The 20,505-nt window shown below is 69.0% G+C and overlaps 2 protein-coding genes across 2 annotated transcripts in view; both read right to left on the reverse strand.

The window, feature by feature from the left end:
• The window catches only part of ESPN (espin), an 84,653-nt gene that overhangs the window by 42,497 nt on the left and 21,651 nt on the right, over positions 1-20,505 (reverse strand). Inside the window, exons 3-5 of the mRNA XM_089773057.1 lie at positions 4,640-4,826; positions 4,133-4,315; positions 1,348-1,479 (exon numbers count right to left, since the gene is read on the reverse strand). Coding sequence (XP_089629183.1) covers positions 1,348-1,479; positions 4,133-4,315; positions 4,640-4,826 — 502 coding nt within the window. The remainder of the gene's footprint in view (positions 1-1,347; positions 1,480-4,132; positions 4,316-4,639; positions 4,827-20,505) is intronic.
• On the reverse strand, positions 7,220-8,291 carry LOC149521710 (uncharacterized). The gene is made up of 2 exons (XM_089773177.1): positions 7,909-8,291; positions 7,220-7,713 (listed from the first exon to the last, which is right to left on the reverse strand). The coding sequence occupies exons 1-2, from the start codon at positions 8,252-8,254 to the stop codon at positions 7,220-7,222; spliced, it is 840 nt and encodes a 279-aa protein (XP_089629303.1). The 5' UTR covers positions 8,255-8,291.

Raw genomic sequence — 20,505 nt, forward strand, 5'->3', positions numbered from 1 at the left:
AGAGCCCCCCTGAGCTCGAGGGACCTGCCCGAAGGGGACTTGCCTGGAGGCAGCAGAGGGGAGCCCTGGTGCTGCTCACCCCTGCTCCTGGGTGGGCCCAGCTCCCCCACGTGTGGGGCCTGCACCCCAGGGACTGACTGGCAGGGGCCCAGAGTGTGTCTGTGGGGACGGGAGCTGCAGAGACGCCCCGGGGCGCTGGGATCCCCGTGTCCGACCAGCCGCCTCCGCTGGGCTTGCGAGGCGCCCGCCATGGGGCAGCAGATCACACGGATCGTCTGAGCCCGGGGCCGCCGCCCGCTGAGCGAGGGACACAGCAGTGGGTAAGTCTGAGGGCTTGTCCACGGGAGCGGCCACGCCGGCTCAGCTGCGCCCCTGGAGGGCTTCAGCACAGGGACACACTGGGCCCAGGGGCGGATACTCCACCTCCAGGCAGGGAGATTCCCCTCGACCTCACACTGGCTGCAAGGGACAGGCCACTCCAGGCCACGGGCTTGTCAGGGGTCTAGTGCAGAGCAGCTCTCCGGTCAGCCTGCCCCTGCCCCAAGGACTCCTGCCAACCCCAGAGCCAGCACGTGCCCCACACGCCCGCCTGCCAGGGCCCTGCCGTGACGGGGGCGGGGAGATCTCCTGATCCCACACCAGCAGCAGGGGGCTGACAGCATGGTGAGCTGAGTGCCACGGGGCCGGCCGCCCCTGCCTGCTGCCCCGCCCCCGCAGCCCCACATGCCCCGCCCCCAGAATCCCACCTACCCCGCCCCGCCCCCGCAGCCCCACCTGCCCCGCCCCCATGGGAGGTGCTGAGCATGGTCCTAGCCCTATGAACAAGCAGCACCGGCGGGTCTGGAGAGCTCTGCCACGTCCTGAGAGGATGGGGCAAAGGACCCCACTTACAGCGCCCGGCTTGCCCACTGAGGCACACGCCAGCTCACGGAGCAGCTGGGCACCTTCCCCTGCAGGAGGCAAACTCCTACCCGGCCGCCCACCGGGCCAGCCCATGTCCCCCAGCACCTCGGGGACCCCTGCCCAGCCATGGTGCCCACGGCTCAGGGGAACCGCCAGCGGCCCGACTCCCATGGGCCCTCGTCATTAACGAGCCCGGGCAATGCCAGTTTCCAGGGCCAGCGTCCCTGGAGCCAGAGCTGAGCCGGGGCGTGGACACACACCCAGCTCAGCTCCCGCGGCGCAGCAGGGCACGGGGCCCCTCCACGGCTCGGCCTGGGCTTGCCACCCTCCAGACCAACGTGCAGCCACGGGACCGGGCAGCGGCCAGCACGTCCCCAGCTGCACAAAGCCAGCACAGAACCGCGGGGCCGCAGGCTGGGCACGGGGGAGCCGGCGGGGCCGCACCATGTTCTCCACGGCGCGGAGGTATTTGGCGCAGTGGCTGTGCCCATTGTAATCCGCCAGGTCCGCGGCCGTGTAGCCGTCCTGGTCTCGGAGCCCCAAGTTGACACCGTTCACCACGAGGATCTGGCAGCACTGGAAGGAGACACAAAGGGGTCAGCTGGGGCAGTGTGACGTGGGGGGGGGGGCTGTCTGCTCTGTGACCCGGGTCCCCCTGCGCTGGGATGGGAGATTCTCACTGACCCTCCCAAATGTGGATTAACCCAGACACCCAGGCTCAGCCTCCCAGGGAGAGACAAAGGGAGGAGGCGGAGACCAGCACCTGGCTGGGGGCAGGGCTGGAAGAGAGTTTTAGTTTCTGTCTGGGAGCATGGAGGAGACAGCCTAGGCAATGGGCTGGATTTAGGGGCCCAGGCTCCCCCATCTCAAGGGGGGCTGAGGCATCCTAGGCCTGCGCTGGAACCAGATGACATCTGTGCTGGGCTGTGTCCTGGAGAAGCAATAAACTGGCTCTGTTCTACTGGCTGGGGGAGTCTGTTTGTGCCATTACTGGGGTGCAGGCGATGTCACAGGTAGATCCCACTCAGGCCCTGTCCAGCTGGGGGCTGCTGGACACCCCACCCCAGATGAGCCTTAGCCACATTCAGGCTGGGGTGGCAGGGAGGTGGCGAGGCCCGACCGCAGGCAGTACAGCGCATCGTGCCAGTGCCGTGCCAGGGTGTTATCCAGTGTGGTGCTGTGCAGGGGTGCCAGGGTGGGCGGGGACTGGACTGGGATGCTATCGCTGGGTACCACACCCGGGTGTTGGGGTAGGGCCGTGCCGTGCCAGGGTGTTATACAGGGCGGTATCGTGCTGGGGTGCCAGGACAATGTTGTGGAGGTGGTGTCAGGGCAGGGCGGTGTTGTGGCAGAGCAGGGACACGGCAGGGTGGGGCCGTGGCAGAGCAGGGTTGTGGAGGGCGGTACCGTGGCAGGGCGGTGGGGCGGCAGGGAGGGATTGTGGAGGGCGGTACCGTGGCAGGGCGGTGGGGCGGCAGGGAGGGGTTGTGGAGGGCGGTACCGTGGCAGGGCGGTGGGGCGGCAGGGAGGGGTTGTGGAGGGCGGTACCGTGGCAGGGCGGTGGGGCGGCAGGGAGGGGTTGTGGAGGGCGGTACCGTGGCAGGGCGGCGGGGCGGCAGGGAGGGGTTGTGGAGGGCGGTACCGTGGCAGGGCGGTGGGGCGGCAGGGAGGGGTTGTGGAGGGCGGTACCGTGGCAGGGCGGTGGGGCGGCAGGGAGGGGTTGTGGAGGGCGGTACCGTGGCAGGGCGGTGGTGCGGCAGGGAGGGGTTGTGGAGGGCGGTACCGTGGCAGGGCGGTGGGGCGGCAGGGAGGGGTTGTGGAGGGCGGTACCGTGGCAGGGCGGTGGTGCGGCAGGGTGGGGTTGTGGAGGGCGATACCGTGGCAGGGCGGCGGGGCGGCAGGGAGGGGTTGTGGAGGGCGGTACCGTGGCAGGGCGGTGGGGCGGCAGGGAGGGGTTGTGGAGGGCGGTACCGTGGCAGGGCGGTGGTGCGGCAGGGTGGGGTTGTGGAGGGCAGTACCATGGCAGGGCGGTGGTGCGGAAGGGAGGGGTTGTGGAGGGCGGTACCGTGGCAGGGCGGTGGTGCGGCAGGGAGGGGTTGTGGAGGGCGGTACCGTGGCAGGGCGGTGGGGCGGCAGGGAGGGGTTGTGAAGGGCGGTACCGTGGCAGGGCGGTGGTGCGGCAGGGTGGGGTTGTGGAGGGTGGTACCGTGGCAGGGCGGTGGTGCGGCAGCGAGGGGTTGTGGAGGGCGGTACGTGGCAGGACGGTGGTGCGGCAGGGAGGGGTTGTGGAGGGCGGTACCGTGGCAGGGCGGTGGTGCGGCAGGGAGGGGTTGTGGAGGGCGGTACCGTGGCAGGGCAGTGGGGCGGCAGGGAGGGGTTGTGGAGGGGGGTACCGTGGCAGGACGGTGGTGCGGCAGGGAGGGGTTGTGGAGGGCGGTACCGTGGCAGGGCGGTGGTGCTGCAGGGAGGGGTTGTGGAGGGCGGTACCGTGGCTGGGCGGTGGGGCGGCAGGGAGGGGTTGTGGAGGGTGGTACCGTGGCAGGACGGTGGTGCGGCAGGGAGGGGTTGTGGAGGGCGGTACCGTGGCACGACGGTGGTGCGGCAGGGAGGGGTTGTGGAGGGCGGTACCGTGGCAGGGCGGTGGTGCGGCAGGGAGGGGTTGTGGAGGGCGGTACCGTGGCACGACGGTGGTGCGGCAGGGAGGGGTTGTGGAGGGCGGTACCGTGGCAGGGCGGTGGTGCGGCAGGGAGGGGTTGTGGAGGGCGGTACCGTGGCACGACGGTGGTGCGGCAGGGAGGGGTTGTGGAGGGCGGTACCGTGGCAGGGCGGTGGTGCTGCAGGGAGGGGTTGTGGAGGGTGGTACCGTGGCTGGGCGGTGGGGCGGCAGGGAGGGGTTGTGGAGGGTGGTACCGTGGCAGGACGGTGGTGCGGCAGGGAGGGGTTGTGGAGGGCGGTACCGTGGCAGGGCGGTGGTGCGGCAGGGAGGGGTTGTGGAGGGCGGTACCGTGGCACGACGGTGGTGCGGCAGGGAGGGGTTGTGGAGGGCGGTACCGTGGCAGGGCGGGGTTGTGGAGGGCGGTACCGTGGCAGGGGGGGTTGATACTTTTTCATTTACTGCAGCTTTCCCACTGCACAACAACTGTGTTCGCAACCCCCAGGCATTCCCTGTCCAGCTCAGCCCTCCCCGGGGGACAGCCTGAGGCCCCACGGCTCCGCGCCCCACGCTCACCTCCAGCTCTCCGTTCTCCGCCGCGTCGTGCAGCGGCGTCCCCCCCCAGTGGTCGGTGCTGATCTCCCCCCCGTGCAGGAGCAGCCAGCTCAGCACTTTGGCGTGGCCGCGGCTGGCAGCGAAGTGCATGGCCGTCGCACCGTCGTCATCCTGCTCCGTCAGGCTGATGCCGGTGAAGCTCGTCTGTGAGATGGAGAGCGGCCGCGTGGGCCGGTGAGTGACATGGCAGCAGCCGTGCCGGGAGAGCCCAGCCCGGGCGCTGCAGGCGACCAGCAGCATGGCCTAGGACGGCAGCGCCTGGCTCTCTGGGCCCGCGGAGCTAGAGTCTCCCACGGCTCAGGAAGGGGCGCCGGCCAGGCGGCTGGGGCCCGTCTACACCAGCCCGTCCACGCAGGAAGGAAATCAGAGCCGGACGCACAGCCCCCTGCCCCCCCCAGCTCAGCCCTCGGCGAGGCGGCCGGCCGAGAGCGGGGCAGAGGGCAGTGGCCCCGCAGGGCCGGCGCTCACCAGCCACACGATGACGGTGTTGTGGCCCATCTGAGCGGCTGCGTGGAGGGGGGTCATTCCGTCGTTGGCGCGCACGTGGGGATCCGCCCCGCAGTCCTTCACCAGGTGCTGTATGACCTCCAGGTGGCCCTCCTGGCAGGCGAGGTAGAGGGGAGTGGCACCGGTCTTGGTCTGGGCACTGACACCGCTGCGAAGAGAACAGGGCAGGCTGGGGCACAGGCGGCTTTCAATCTCCTTTGGCCCGCCCCAGAGCAAGGCACACGGCCAATGGGAAACCCAGCTCGGGGTTACCGAGCCGCATGGAAAGTGCAGAGGCCTCCCCCGGGGCGGCTGGGCCCAGGCAAGAGACAGGGGCCTGCGGGACTCAGCCTGAAACAAACTCTACGGCGGGAACCGATGGTTTGTAACCTGGCTCTGGAGCTGAGCGAGCTGGGACGCCACGCGCTGAGCCGCTTTCTGAGGGTACGTCTACACTACAGCGCTAGTTCGAACTAACTTAGTTCGAATTAGTTAATTCGAACTAAGCTAGTTCGAACTAGCGCATCTAGAACTAAAAACTAGTTCGAACTAGCGTTTTGCTAGTTCGAACTAGCGCGTCCACACTGATTGGACGCAGGGGGGCATTTAAGGGCAGCTGAAACCGGTTCTGGCAGGGCATCAGGTCAGCAGTTGCTTTGTGTGGCTGCTGTCTGAGGCTATCTGAGGCTCGTGCTTAAAGGGACCCCCCCTGGACAGCCGGTTCTCAGCTTTTCCTGCTTGCTTGCCAACCTCGCCGAGGGACAGCAAAGCGTCGGTCTCTGTGCCCGTCTGTGTCAGTGCTTCCCTTCGGGGGGGACTGCCGCAGGTGGCAACATGGAGCCACGGCTCGCCCTGCACCTTCTGGTGCACGTTCTGGACTTGCTACTGCAAGCCTGCCAGCAATGGCTCGAGGCTGCCTGGCACCACCTGGGGAACGTCAGCCCCCTGCCTCTCCGCCTGGCCGCCCTGGGGGCCGTGGAGGAGCCGCGGCGGCGCCCCGGCACCGGCGTGCCCCGCCGCATCTGGCGTCTGGACACCAGCAGCGACTGGTGGGACCGCATCGTCCTGGAGCGCTGGGACGACCGACAGTGGACCCAGAACTTTAGGATGAGGAGGGACACCTTCCTGGAGCTCTGCGAGTGGCTCGCCCCTGCCCTGCAAAGAAGGGACACTCGCATGAGGCCCGCCATCCCCCTCCAGAAGCGGGTGGCCATCGCCCTCTGGAAGCTCTCCACGCCGGACAGCTACCGATCCGTCGGGAACCAGTTCGGCGTGGGGAGATCCACTGTCGGAGCAGTGCTCATGCAGGTACGGCGCTCGTCGGCCACCGAGCCGGGGGGGAGGGGGGCTGCGAGGAGGGGATGGGCCGCCCCAGGGACAAGGGGGGGGCGGGAGGAGGCGAAGGCGCCCCGCACCGGAGGGGTCGGGCTGTCCCGGCCGTACTACACGCCGCCAGGGGGGTTGCTTCCGGGAGTGGGGCGCGGGGCACTGCCAGGGCACGCACGCTCCCAGCCACCCGGGCGCCCCACTGATTGACGCTTTGCTGTGTCTCTCTCCGCAGGTGGTCAAGGCCATCAACCGGGTGCTGCTCCGCAGGGTGGTCCGCCTCGCCAACCCGGATGCCGTCATCCGGGGATTCGGCGCCCTCGGCTTCCCCAACTGCGGGGGGGCCATCGACGGGACGCACATCCCCATCCGTGCCCCGGAACACCAGGCGTCCCGGTACGTGAACCGCAAGGGGTACTTCTCCGTCATCCTGCAGGCCGTGTGTGACCACCGGGGACAGTTGACGGACATAAATGTGGGCTGGTCCGGCAAAGCACACGACGCCCGGGTGTACCGGAACTCCTCCGTGTGCCAGCGGCTGCAGGACGGGACCTTCTTCCCCGACCGCCACATCAGGGTCGGGGACGTGGACATGCCCGTCTGCCTGGTGGGGGATGCCGCCTACCCACTGCAGCCCTGGCTCATGAAGCCCTACACGGGACACCTCAATCCCTCCCGCCAGGCCTTCAATAACAGGCTGAGCAGGGCCCGCATCGTGGTGGAGGGGGCCTTCGGGCGACTGAAAGCCCGCTTTCGATGCCTCCTCACCCGTCTGGACCTGGCCGAGCACAACATCCCTCCCGTGGTGGCGGCATGTTGTGTGCTCCACAATTTGTGTGAGCGGAAGGGGGAGGCTTTCTTGCCAGCCTGGATGGCTGAGGCTGACCGCATGGCTGGACACTACGGTCAGCCCCGCACCGCCGCCGTCCGGGAAGCCCAGCGGGGGGCCATCCGGATCCGGGAAGCCCTGCGGGAGAGCTTCCAGGTGGAGGAGGAGGAGGACTGACCTCTCCCTGCATGCCCCACCGGGGCCTTCTTCCACCCTACCCCCCCCTTCCCCTTTCCCCTCCCTACCTACTGTCAAATAAAGACACCTGTTTTTCCAACAAAAACGTCTGTTTATTTCACAGAACTGGGGTGGGGGAGGGAGGAATGAAGGTGGGAGAAGGGAGGGGGAAACCTGGGACGAGGGAGCTGGAAGGGGAGGGGAGGGAAGGGAGGAAGGGAAAGGAAAGCTCAGGGGTGGGAGTCTGGGTGCCTCTCCCGTCTCGCCACACTGCGGGTCCGGGGGCGTCGGTGGGGAATGGTTGTGGACGGGGGGGCAGAGAGGACAGGGGGTGTGGAGGAAGCAGGAGCGGAAGCAGGAGCGGAAGCAGGAGGAGCAGGGGGAGCAGGGGGAGCAAGAGGGGGAGCAAGAGGGGGAGCAGGGGGAGCAGGGGGAGCAAGAGGGGGAGCAAGAGGGGGAGCAGGGGGAGGAGGAAATGGAAAGCGGTCTAGCAGGCTCTGGAGGTGGCCTCGCAGGGCACGGCCCTGCTCCTCCAGGGCCTCCAGACTCCTCTGGCGCAGCCTGAGGTCCTCCTGGACCCAGTGGTCCTGGAGACGGAGCTGTCGGTCCAGGAACCGGAGATGCCGCCTCTGGTAGTCCTCCTGGTTCCTGGCTGTCCTGCTTGCCCGGGCGCGGGCGGCTGCTGCAGGCGGTGTGGTGCGCCCTGCAGTCCCCGGTGCTGCAGCTGTGGTGCAAGAAGACCAGCGGTCAATTACCCCAGGGGCCCAGGTGTGTGAAACCCAGCTCCCCTCTGCAAGGCCAGGGCCCCTGCAGGATCCCCAGCTGCTGCTCCGTAGTGGGCAAGGCCCAGGCGCACGGTCCCGGGGCTCCCTCTCGCCCCAGCCCCCCGTACACATAAGGGGAACACGAGGGTACTCACAGGTGGACGCCTCCCCGGCCTCTGATGATGCAGGCGAGCGGCTCTGTGGGGTGCCTCGGGGGTCCCGGGTCCTGGGAAGGCTGGCGGCAGGCTCCTGGCTCTCAGAGCCCTCTTCCTCCTCCTCCGTGTCCAGGAGCGGTCCCTCTGCCCCGGGGTCAATCACGTCCCGGGGGGCAGGGACGGCATGAGGCCCCAGGATGCGGTCCAGGGCATGGAAGTGGGGGCAGGCCTCCGGGTCAGCCCCTGGCAGGCAGGCCCGGGAGTAGGACTGCCGCAAGTCTTTAATCTTGCAGCGCACCTGCTCCCGGCTGCGCTGGTGGCCCCTGGCGGCCAGGCTGGCAGCCATGCGTCCATAGACGGCCGCGTTCCGGTGGCTAGTGCGGAGATCGTGGACATTTGAGGCTTCCCCCCAAACCTCGATGAGGTCCACGATCTCCGCACTTGACCAGGCGGGCGCCCGCCTTTTGCGCCCCCGGGCAGGCTCCCGGGAGCCGCCAGGCTGGTCGTGGGGAGCAGTGGAGGGCTGGGAGCCCTCGGATGGCTGGCTCATCCTGTGGCAGGTGCAGGCTGTGCAGGCACGGGTGCTGGCAGCCTTGCAACTGGCACAAAGTGAGTAGCCAGCCCGTGGCCCTTTAAGGGCTCCGGGGCCGGGAGGGGGGCAATAGAGTTTCCCTGGTGTTGGCCAGAGTGGCCACCAGGGAAACCTGGGAAGCCTTAGCCTCCCACTAGTTCGAACTAAAGGGCTACACAGCCCTTAGTTCGAACTAGCTAGTTCGAACTAGGCGTTAGTCCTCGTAAAATGAGGTTTACCTAGTTCGAACTAAGCGCTCCGTTAGTTCGAATTAAGTTCGAACTAACGGAGCGCTAGTGTAGCGCATAGGAAAGTTAGTTCGAACTAACGTCCGTTAGTTCGAACTAACTTTGTAGTGTAGACATACCCCGAGTGATCCCCTTCGCTCTGCCGCTTACCCCTCCAGCCACGCACAACGCGCCTTCCCCAGAGCTCGGCTCTCGCTGCTCTAGGATAGAACCAGCTGGGGGGGGGGGGGGCTGTGCACGCTGAGGGAGGTGAATTCGCAGAACTGGGGGTGCTCCCGAGGGCTGGAGCAAGCCCCTGGCGCCAAGCCTCCCACGGCCGATCTCGGCGTCTCTATCGTCTGCCGCTGGGGGCGCTGCTGCCTGGGCGCTTTGCTAGAGGGAGCCTTAGTGCCTGGACCAGGTGGGGGCAGGGGAGCAGGCTGGCAGAACAGGCTGTCTCAGTGTAACCAGCTGGCATCCAGGGCCCGACCCATCCCCGCACTGGAGCGATAATTCCAGCAGATAGCCCGGACCCCTGCCACACACCACGTTAATCCACCAGGCCCCACGCCCAGGGATGAGAGTCGGCCACCGCCCAGTGCTAGTGCACAGAGCACACGCCACACACAATCACACCAGTGCGCAGGGCGAGCCCACCACTGAACGGGTCTGCCTGGAGGATAAAAGCCTACCACTGCTAACAGACTGGCTCCTGTCAGCACAGCACTGACTTTCTGCTAGCGCAGGCCCCAGGTTCAGACCCTGCTGACCCATGGAAGGGGCTGGTGCCAGGTTCCCACACAGGCTAAAAAACCGTGCCAAGGTCTCCCCACCAGTCTTGGAATGGCCCAGCACCTGCCAGACACAAGCCCCACACCGCTTGGACATGCATGTGCCCTATGCTGCCTGGACATGCATGCACCTGCACTATTGGCAAGTGCACACACCCCGCAACCCTCATACATGCGCCCCCCAGCCCTCGGACGGGCATGTTCCCGTGCCCCATACCCCTTGGCCGTGCATGCGCCCCCCAGCCCTCGGACGGGCATGTTCCCGTGCCCCATACCCCTTGGACGTGCATGCGCCCCCCAGCCCTCGGACGGGCATGTTCCCGTGCCCCATACCCCTTGGATGTGCATGCGCCCCTCAGCCCTCGGACGGGCATGTTCCCGTGCCCCATACCCCTTGGACGTGCATGCGCCCCCCAGCCCTCGGACGGGCATGTTCCCGTGCCCCATACCCCTTGGCCGTGCATGCGCCCCCAGCCCTCGGACGGGCATGTTCCCGTGCCCCACACCCTTGGCCGTGCATGCGCCCCCCAGCCCTCGGACGGGCATGTTCCCATGCCCCATACCCCTTGGACGTGCATGCGCCCCCCAGCCCTCGGACGGGCATGTTCCCGTGCCCCACACCCTTGGCCGTGCATGCGCCCCCCAGCCCTCAGACGGGCATGTTCCCGTGCCCCATACCCCTTGGCCGTGCATGCGCCCCTCAGCCCTCGGACGGGCATGTTCCCGTGCCCCACACCCTTGGCCGTGCATGCGCCCCCCAGCCCTCGGACGGGCATGTTCCCGTGCCCCATACCCCTTGGCCGTGCATGCGCCCCCCAGCCCTCGGACGGGCATGTTCCCGTGCCCCACACCCTTGGCCGTGCATGCGCCCCCCAGCCCTCAGACGGGCATGTTCCCGTGCCCCACACCCTTGGCCGTGCATGCGCCCCCCAGCCCTCAGACGGGCATGTTCCCGTGCCCCACACCCTTGGCCATGCATGCGCCGTGTGCCACTCGGACGGGCATGTTCCCGTGCCCCACACCCTTGGCCGTGCATGCGCCCCCCAGCCCTCGGACGGGCATGTTCCCGTGCCCCACACCCTTGGCCGTGCATGCGCCCCCCAGCCCTCGGACGGGCATGTTCCCGTGCCCCATACCCCTTGGCCGTGCATGCGCCCCCAGCCCTCGGACGGGCATGTTCCCGTGCCCCACACCCTTGGCCGTGCATGCGCCCCCCAGCCCTCAGACGGGCATGTTCCCGTGCCCCACACCCTTGGACGTGCATGCGCCCCCCAGCCCTCAGATGGGCATGTTCCCGTGCCCCACACCCTTGGCCGTGCATGCGCCCCCAGCCCTCGGACGGGCATGTTCCCGTGCCCCCCACCCTTGGCCGTGCATGCGCCCCCAGCCCTCGGACGGGCATGTTCCCGTGCCCCACACCCTTGGCCGTGCATGCGCCCCCCAGCCCTCGGACGGGCATGTTCCCGTGCCCCACACCCTTGGCCGTGCATGCGCCCCCCAGCCCTCGGACGGGCATGTTCCCGTGCCCCATACCCCTTGGCCGTGCATGCGCCCCCCAGCCCTCGGACGGGCATGTTCCCGTGCCCCATACCCCTTGGCCGTGCATGCGCCCCCCAGCCCTCGGACGGGCACGTTCCCGTGCCCCACACCCTTGGCCGTGCATGCGCCCCCAGCCCTCGGACGGGCATGTTCCCGTGCCCCATACCCCTTGGCCGTGCATGCGCCCCCCAGCCCTCGGATGGGCATGTTCCCGTGCCCCATACCCCTTGGCCGTGCATGCGCCCCCAGCCCTCGGACGGGCACGTTCCCGTGCCCCACACCCTTGGCCGTGCATGCGCCCCCAGCCCTCGGACGGGCACGTTCCCGTGCCCCACACCCTTGGCCGTGCATGCGCCCCCAGCCCTCGGACGGGCACGTTCCCGTGCCCCACACCCTTGGCCGTGCATGCGCCCCCCAGCCCTCGGACGGGCATGTTCCCGTGCCCCACACCCTTGGCCGTGCATGCGCCCCCCAGCCCTCGGACGGGCATGTTCCCGTGCCCCACACCCTTGGCCGTGCATGCGCCCCCAGCCCTCGGACGGGCATGTTCCCGTGCCCCACACCCTTGGCCGTGCATGCGCCCCCAGCCCTCGGACGGGCACGTTCCCGTGCCCCACACCCTTGGCCGTGCATGCGCCCCCCAGCCCTCGGATGGGCATGTTCCCGTGCCCCACACCCTTGGCCGTGCATGCGCCCCCCAGCCCTCGGACGGGCATGTTCCCGTGCCCCATACCCCTTGGCCGTGCATGCGCCCCCAGCCCTCGGACGGGCATGTTCCCGTGCCCCATACCCCTTGGCCGTGCATGCGCCCCTCAGCCCTCGGACGGGCATGTTCCCATGCCCCACACCCTTGGCCGTGCATGCGCCCCCCAGCCCTCAGACGGGCATGTTCCCGTGCCCCACACCCTTGGCCGTGCATGCGCCCCCAGCCCTCGGACGGGCATGTTCCCGTGCCCCATACCCCTTGGCCGTGCATGCGCCCCCCAGCCCTCGGACGGGCACGTTCCCGTGCCCCACACCCTTGGCCGTGCATGCGCCCCCCAGCCCTCGGATGGGCACGTTCCCGTGCCCCACACCCTTGGCCGTGCATGCGCCCCCCAGCCCTCGGACGGGCACGTTCCCGTGCCCCACACCCTTGGCCGTGCATGCGCCCCCCAGCCCTCGGATGGGCATGTTCCCGTGCCCCACACCCTTGGCCGTGCATGCGCCCCCCAGCCCTCGGATGGGCACGTTCCCGTGCCCCACACCCCTTGGCCGTGCATGCGCCCCCCAGCCCTCGGACGGGCATGTTCCCGTGCCCCATACCCCTTGGCCGTGCATGCGCCCCCCAGCCCTCGGACGGGCACGTTCCCGTGCCCCACACCCTTGGCCGTGCATGCGCCCCCCAGCCCTCGGACGGGCATGTTCCCGTGCCCCACACCCTTGGCCGTGCATGCGCCCCCCAGCCCTCGGATGGGCACGTTCCCGTGCCCCACACCCCTTGGCCGTGCATGCGCCCCCCAGCCCTCGGACGGGCATGTTCCCGTGCCCCATACCCCTTGGCCGTGCATGCGCCCCCAGCCCTCGGACGGGCACGTTCCCGTGCCCCACACCCTTGGCCGTGCATGCGCCCCCCAGCCCTCGGATGGGCACGTTCCCGTGCCCCACACCCTTGGCCGTGCATGCGCCCCCCAGCCCTCGGACGGGCACGTTCCCGTGCCCCACACCCTTGGCCGTGCATGCGCCCCCCAGCCCTCGGATGGGCATGTTCCCGTGCCCCACACCCTTGGCCGTGCATGCGCCCCCCAGCCCTCGGATGGGCACGTTCCCGTGCCCCACACCCTTGGCCGTGCATGCGCCCCCAGCCCTCGGACGGGCACGTTCCCGTGCCCCACACCCTTGGCCGTGCATGCGCCCCCCAGCCCTCGGACGGGCATGTTCCCGTGCCCCACACCCTTGGCCGTGCATGCGCCCCCCAGCCCTCGGACGGGCATGTTCCCGTGCCCCATACCCCTTGGCCGTGCATGCGCCCCCCAGCCCTCGGACGGGCATGTTCCCGTGCCCCACACCCTTGGCCGTGCATGCGCCGTGTGCCACTCGGACGTTCTGGCAGAGATGGCGCGTGGGCTGGAGATGCCCCAGAGACCCTGGCACCGCAGCTGGAGAAGGGCCCAGGCGAAGACTCAGAGCCTGCGGGAGAGGACCAGCTAAATCTCCAGGGAGGGGCTGAGTGTTGAGCTCGCTCTGGTGCCAGGCGCGCTCGGCTCCCGCCAGGACCAGCATGCCGTGGCCAGGTGGGCAGAAGGCCACAGCAGCTCACTGGAGCTGCTTGCAGGGGCAGGGCAGGCCAGGGCTGGAGCCGGAGCCGGAGCCGGAGCCGGGAGGGCAGAGGCTGAGCAGACAAGACAGCAGCTCACCGAAGAGCAGAGCACATGCTGGGGAGCAGCCTCCCCTGCCCTGCGCCCGCAGCCCCCCTCCAGCAGGGAGCGCCACGGGCATTAACTGCGCTTCGCTAGCCCCTCCCCCTGCTCCGCGGGCAGCTGCAGCCGCCGCCACAGGAGGTCACCCCGTAAGAAGGGTGCTTAGGCTAATCTCGTTCCTTCGGCTGTTTTTGGACACGGCCATTTAGCAGCATTTGCAAATAAGCAGATTAGGCGCCAACCGACACGGGCGCTGCGGCCGCCCTGCCCAGCGCAGCAGGGGGAGAAGCTGCAAGGGAGGAACGGGGGTGCTAGAGAGGAGCCCACCCCGCAACGTCACTGCCTGGGGGGCTGCACCCCCACGCCCAACCCGAGTGCTAGACACTCTGCTCTGGGGGCCTCGGCCGGGCCCCCCTCGGCTCTCACGTCTGCCCCCTCTGGCTGGGAGCCCGGCGCGCAGCAGAGTGAGAGGAGGGGGGCAAAGGGAGCCAGCCAGCCTGAGCATGCAGGCCGGGTCCCGGGCCGGTTTGGAAGCAGCTCGGTGCTGCGATGTCCCTGGCTCATGCAGGGTCTGGGACCGACAGACTGGATCCGCAGCAGGCAGGCAGGCAGACAGGATCCGGGGCAGGCAGGTAGACAGACAGGGTCCGGGGCAGACAGACTGGATCCGCAGCAGGCAGGCAGGCAGGCAGGCAGACAGGCAGACAGGGTCCGGGGCAGGCAGGCAGACAGACAGGGTCCGGGGCAGACAGACAGGCAGACAGGGTCCGGGGCAGGCAGGCAGACAGACAGGGTCCGGGGCAGGAAGACAGGCAGACAGGGTCCACGGCAGGCAGACAGGTAGACAGACAGGCAGACAGGGTCCGGGGCAGGCAGGCAGACAGACAGGCAGACAGGGTCCGGGGCAGGCAGGCAGACAGGGTCCGGGGCAGGCAGACAGACAGGCAGACAGGGTCCGGGGCAGGCAGACAGACAGGCAGACAGGGTCCGGGGCAGGCAGGCAGACAGACAGGGTCCGGGGCAGACAGACAGGCAGACAGGGTCCGGGGCAGGCAGGCAGACAGACAGGCAGACAGGGTCCAGGGCAGGCAGGCAGACAGACAGGCAGACAGCGTCCGGGGCAGGCAGGCAAACAGACAGGCAGACAGGGTCCGGGGCAGGCAGGCAGACAGACTGGATCCGCGGCAGGCAGGCAGGTAGACAGACAGGCAGACAGGGTCCGGGGCAGGCAGACAGACAGACTGGATCCGCGGCAGGCAGACAGGCAGACAGGGTCCGGGGCAGGCAGACAGACAGGCAGACAGGGTCCGGGGCAGGCAGGCAGACAGGGTCCGGGGCAGGCAGGCAGACAGGCAGACAGGGTCCGGGGCAGGCAGGCAGGCAGGCAGACAGGGTCCGGGACAGGCAGGCAGGCAGGCAGACAGGGTCCGGGGCAGACAGACAGACAGACAGACAGGGTCCGGGGCAGACAGACAGACAGACAGAGTCCGGGGCAGACAGACAGGCAGACAGGGTCTGGGGCAGGCAGGCAGACAGACAGACAGGGTCCGGGGCAGGCAGACAGGGTCCGGGGCAGGCAGACAGGGTCCGGGGCAGGCAGGCAGACAGGGTCCGGGGCAGGCAGGCAGGCAGGCAGACAGGGTCCGGGGCAGGCAGGCAGACAGGGTCCGGGGCAGGCAGGCAGGCAGACAGACAGGCAGACAGGGTCCGGGGCAGACAGACAGGCAGACAGGGTCCGGGACAGGCAGGCAGACAGGGTCCGGGGCAGGCAGGCAGACAGGGTCCGGGGCAGGCAGGCAGACAGGCAGACAGGGTCCAGGACAGGCAGGCAGACAGGGTCCGGGGCAGGCAGGCAGACAGGCAGACAGGGTCTGGGACAGGCAGACAGGCAGGCAGACAAGGTCCAGGGCAGGCAGGCAGACAGGCAGACAGGGTCCGGGGCAGGCAGACAGGCAGACAGGGTCCGGGGCAGGCAGGCAGACAGGGTCCGGGGCAGGCAGACAGACAGGCAGACAGGGTCCAGGGCAGGCAGGCAGACAGGGTCCGGGGCAGGCAGGCAGACAGGCAGACAGGGTCCGGGGCAGGCAGGCAGACAGGGTCCGGGGCAGGCAGGCAGGCAGGCAGACAGGGTCCGGGGCAGGCAGACAGACAGGCAGACAGGGTCCGGGGCAGGCAGGCAGACAGGCAGACAGGGTCTGGGACAGGCAGGCAGACAGGGTCCGGGGCAGGCAGACAGACAGGCAGACAGGGTCCGGGGCAGGCAGACAGACAGGCAGACAGGGTCCAGGGCAGGCAGGCAGACAGGGTCCGGGACAGGCAGGCAGGCAGGCAGACAGGGTCCGGGGCAGGCAGGCAGACAGGCAGACAGGGTCCGGGACAGGCAGGCAGACAGGGTCCGGGACAGGCAGGCAGACAGGGTCCGGGGCAGGCAGACAGACAGGCAGACAGGGTCCGGGGCAGGCAGACAGACAGGCAGACAGGGTCCGGGACAGGCAGGCAGGCAGACAGGGTCCGGGACAGGCAGGCAGGCAGACAGGGTCCGGGGCAGACAGACAGGCAGGCAGACAGGGTCCGGGACAGGCAGGCAGGCAGGCAGACAGGGTCCGGGGCAGGCAGACAGACAGGCAGACAGGGTCCGGGGCAGGCAGACAGACAGGCAGACAGGGTCCAGGGCAGGCAGGCAGACAGGGTCCGGGGCAGGCAGGCAGGCAGGCAGACAGGGTCCGGGACAGGCAGGCAGGCAGGCAGACAGGGTCCGGGGCAGGCAGGCAGGCAGGCAGACAGGGTCCGGGACAGGCAGGCAGGCAGGCAGACAGGGTCCGGGGCAGACAGACAGGCAGCCTGCCCTCCGCCAGCGTGCTCTGCCAGGCCGGGCTCCCGTCTCCAGAGATGCCAGTGGGACGGGGGGTGGGGCAGCCCAGGTAGAACGGGGGGAGGGGCAAGCCATCGTTTACCCCCAGCCCGTGCACGGAGTCGTGTTCTCCTGACACGCCTGTCCCTCTGCGGCCCAGGCACAAGCTGCCAGCACTTCCCAGACTCTGGGCCTGGCACACATGGCGAGGCAGCAGCGCCGGCTTCTCCTTGCACTGCGGGCCCCGGGGCGAGACCCCCGCCCCAATAACTGCAGAGTCCTGGCCCCTGCCCCCGCACCACGCCTGGCCCAGTGGCAGCCTCCGAAGCCGTCAGGAGAGCTTGGCGCACGCTGCGAACACTCCTGTGCCATAGCGGGGGGCTGTCCCCTTGTTACCCTGTGACCCCACCTGGCTGGGCTGCTGCCTGTGATTCCCACGGACTCACCCCACGTGTGGATTGGTCCAGACACCTAAGTGCCAGCCTGGGCTGATAACAATCCTGTTCCCAGGGAGAGACAGAAGACAAGAGGCGGGGACGGCCCCAGGCTGGGGGTAGGGCTGGGCGGTGAGGTTAGGCTGAGTGAGGGTGTTTGAGATCAAGGAAGGGGGGTTCAGGGCCCGTCAGCCCTTCCCCCCAAGAGGAATACGGCGCCTGCTCTCGGTGTCGGCGCTAACACGGATTCTGTGCCAGGCCGTGTCTCTGAGAAGCAATAAAGCCGTTTGCTAAACCGGCTGGCGGAGTCACCTCTGGCTGCGGACGGGGGTGCAGGGTCCCCAACACGTCGTCACGCTCCGCGCCTCAGTTTCCCACCGGTAAAATGTGAGGGGCTCACGCGCCAGCTGTGGGGCTGGGGCCCAGGGAAAGGTGCCGTCAGTGCATAGGGCTGCAGCTGCACTCTGGGGAAATGGCCATTTGCTTTCTCAGCAGGCCTGTCCTTTGTATTCAGCTGCCCCTTGGTTCCTGCAGCTGACAGCTCCTGCCCCCAGCAGCAGGAGGGGAAGCCAGGCCTGTTCCGGGAGCCATTTCCCCCTGGCAATCGTCCCAGAGTCCCGGGCCAAGCCCATGCACCACGCGAGCAGACAAGCGACAGCTGCGCCCGCCTGCGTGCCGCCGAGCACAGCACACCCCCCCCCCCCCCCGGGCTTCGCCCTGCCACAGCTCCTGGGCCCCGTGCACGGCTAGGTCCCTGACAGGCCTCCTGCCCCTTGCGGCTCTGCTTCGGGCGGGGCTCAGCCTGCTGGGTCGTGACGCCAGCCTGGCGCGGGCTTTCTCCTCCGCCAGGGCCGAGGTGCCGGCTGCAGGGCTGGCCTCAGCTCAGGCATACAGCTCTGAAGTTCGTGGTGCGGCAGGCAGTCCGCCGGCATCGGCCTCCCTGTCCGCGTCCGGGTTTGGCGGCGGGGGAGGCGGGGGAGCGGGTTTGCCTGGGGCTGGGTCGTTCTGACAATGGAAAAGCTTTTCTCTCTCTTGGAAACGCACAAGCACCACCCCCGGCCCCCAGCCGGCCACGGGGGCGCTGGGCACGGGCAGCAGCGAGGCAGCGCGGGCCAGGAGAGCCGAGCAATGCGCCCACTCGGCCCACGGAACGCCGCTCGTTCCAGGAAAGGCAGCGCACGCCGGACTGTCACAGCCCCAGGGACTGTCTCCCTCCACTCTGCAGCGCGAGCCTGCTGCCCCCGCACGCATCACAGCTCCTGCCAGCCCGCCCAGACTGCCGCCCTGCGTGCACTGCCAGGCCAGCCGCACCACCGCCATGGCAACACACCGCCACCATGCCAACACACCGCCAGGCCAGCCGCACCACTGCCATGGCGACACACCGCCACCATGCCAACACACCGCCAGGCCAGCCGCACCAACGCCTTGGCAACACACCGCCACCATGGCAACACACCGCCAGGCCAGCCGCACCAACGCCTTGGCAACACACCGCCACCATGGCAATACACCGCCACCATGGCAACACACCGCCAGGCCAGCCGCACCAACGCCTTGGCAACACACCGCCACCATGCCAACACACCGCCAGGCCAGCCGCACCAACGCCTTGGCAACACACCGCCACCATGCCAACACACCGCCAGGCCAGCCGCACCAACGCCTTGGCAACACACCGCCACCATGGCAACACACCGCCAGGCCAGCCGCACCAACGCCTTGGCAACACACCGCCACCATGGCAACACACCGCCAGGACAGCCACACCAACGCCAGGCTAGCCGCACCACCGCTAGGCCAACACATCGCCACCATGCCAACACACCGCCAGGCCAGCCGCACCACCGCCAGGCCAGGCACACCAATGCCATGCCAACACACCGCCAGGCCAGCCGCACCACCGCCAGGCCAGGCGCACCACCGCCAGGTCAGCTGCACCACCGCCAGGCCAACACACCGCCAGGCCAGGTGCACCACCGCCAGGCCAGCACACCACCGCCAGGCCACACTGCTGCCTGTGCACTGCCCTGGGCAGCCCCCTCCCCCTCCACAGACCCCGGCCAGGGCTGTGTGCCATAGCAGCAGGCCCATGGACACACACAAAGGGCCAGATGTGGGCAGCACTTAATGTTCTTCTGTTTTTAACATATTAAATCTGTTAATTAACTCCCTGCTAATGGCACTTGACCAGCTTAGCCGCTAATCGTGTGAACGGGCCCATTTTAAACCCATAATTGCCAATTCCCAGGTAATCTAGAATGGGTTAATCAGGGCTGGTTCAGGTTTGCTTAACGCAGCCTGCGCCCGGGCACTCAGCATACTGACCGTGCGCGTAAAGTGCTTTGCCATCTGGCGGGGGCTCCGGATTGTCTCTGCACCAGCTGCTGGCTCTGCGGCTCTCTGCCCGCCCATGGCCCCCCCGCCCAGCCCCGGGCCGCAAGGCAGCTCTGTCTGCATGCGGGACGGTTACCTCGAGCGCTGCTAGCACAGCTGGTGGCCCCCGAACGTAGGCGCCGGAACTCCGGGGGTGGGGGGCGCCACAGCACCCCGGGGCTCTGGGACCTGGCCAGGGGTCCCTGCTGTCGGCCCCGTGTGCTGGGCTTTGGCCTGGCCTCAGCTGGTGGGGGTGCACAGGGCAAGGGGCTCAGCACCCCCCTGTTCCCACTGCCTCTGCCACTGCCCCCAGCAGAGGGGAGCGATCCAGGCGCACGAGCCAGAAGCCGGCCTTGCTGCTCAGCTGAGATGCCCAGAAGGGCTCTGCAAAGGGCACAGATGCCGGGCCGGGAGCCTGGCTGTGCAGGATCCTTGCGCTGCATGGGGCTGGCCAGCTCCATCTGGGAAGCGGAAGGGGCCGAGCTGCTGCCCCAGGTGCCCACCCTGCCCTCCGCGGGGCAGATGCCAGCCAGAAACACCAGCAGCAAAGCGGGCGCTGGGCTGGGCGCGGACCCAGCTTTCGGCAACGGGCAAGGGCCTTTCTCCTCCCTCGGCCCGGGGTGAAAGGTGCCGCCTGCGCGAGACCTGGAGGCCCCGGACGCATCGGCCCAAAGGCCTTTGAACCCCCCAGCTGCATTTGTTGCAAGCGGCAGCTTTGCCTGGGGCCCAGCGTGCCGGCGCCTGCGAGGAGCTGCCTTTCCCCCGGTGAATGGGCAGCTCGGGGGCTGCTCCCCGGGGGCGTTTCAGAGCCTGCTCCGCGGGGCTGGTGCTCGCTCAGCCCGGCAGGGCCCTGTGGCCGTCCAGAGGAGAGCAGAGCCCGGGGCCTGCGGTCACTAACACACCCGTCAATCCCGCTCCGGAGCCCTGCTCCCATATCGAGCGCCTCGCTCTGCAGCCTCACAAGGGACGGCAGCGACCGAGCCGGAGCCGGAGCCCTGGTGCACGGCCAACACCCACTCCCGGCACCGAGCGCTGGGACCAGGCAGGCACCTGGCGCAGAGCCTCCCTCACTGGGCTGCTGCCTAGGGACCGCCAGGTGCCGCCAAGGGCTGAGGGGGCCTCTGACTGAGGGGGGCTCCTAACGGGGCCGGTGCTGCACAGACCCAGGCAGAGCCCGGCTCGCTCTGCCCCGGCCCCAGCAGGCAGAGACAAGCCACAGCCGCGACGCCCACACAGAGCCGGTACCGGCAGCGCCATGATCGGCTGGGCTCCTGCGGGCCGGGGGTCGGGAGCCACGGCCTGAGCGCCAGGCTGACGGCACTGGGGCCTGGCGGCTCCCTCGCTGCAGCTCCGCGGGCGGGCCCGGAGAAACACCAGCACAGTGGGGGCTCCGGGGAGCGGCCCCCAGG

This window comes from Pelodiscus sinensis, chromosome 24 (genome assembly GCF_052426305.1).
Source record: "Pelodiscus sinensis isolate ZL-2025 chromosome 24, ASM5242630v1, whole genome shotgun sequence".
Taxonomy (NCBI): domain Eukaryota; kingdom Metazoa; phylum Chordata; order Testudines; family Trionychidae; genus Pelodiscus; species Pelodiscus sinensis.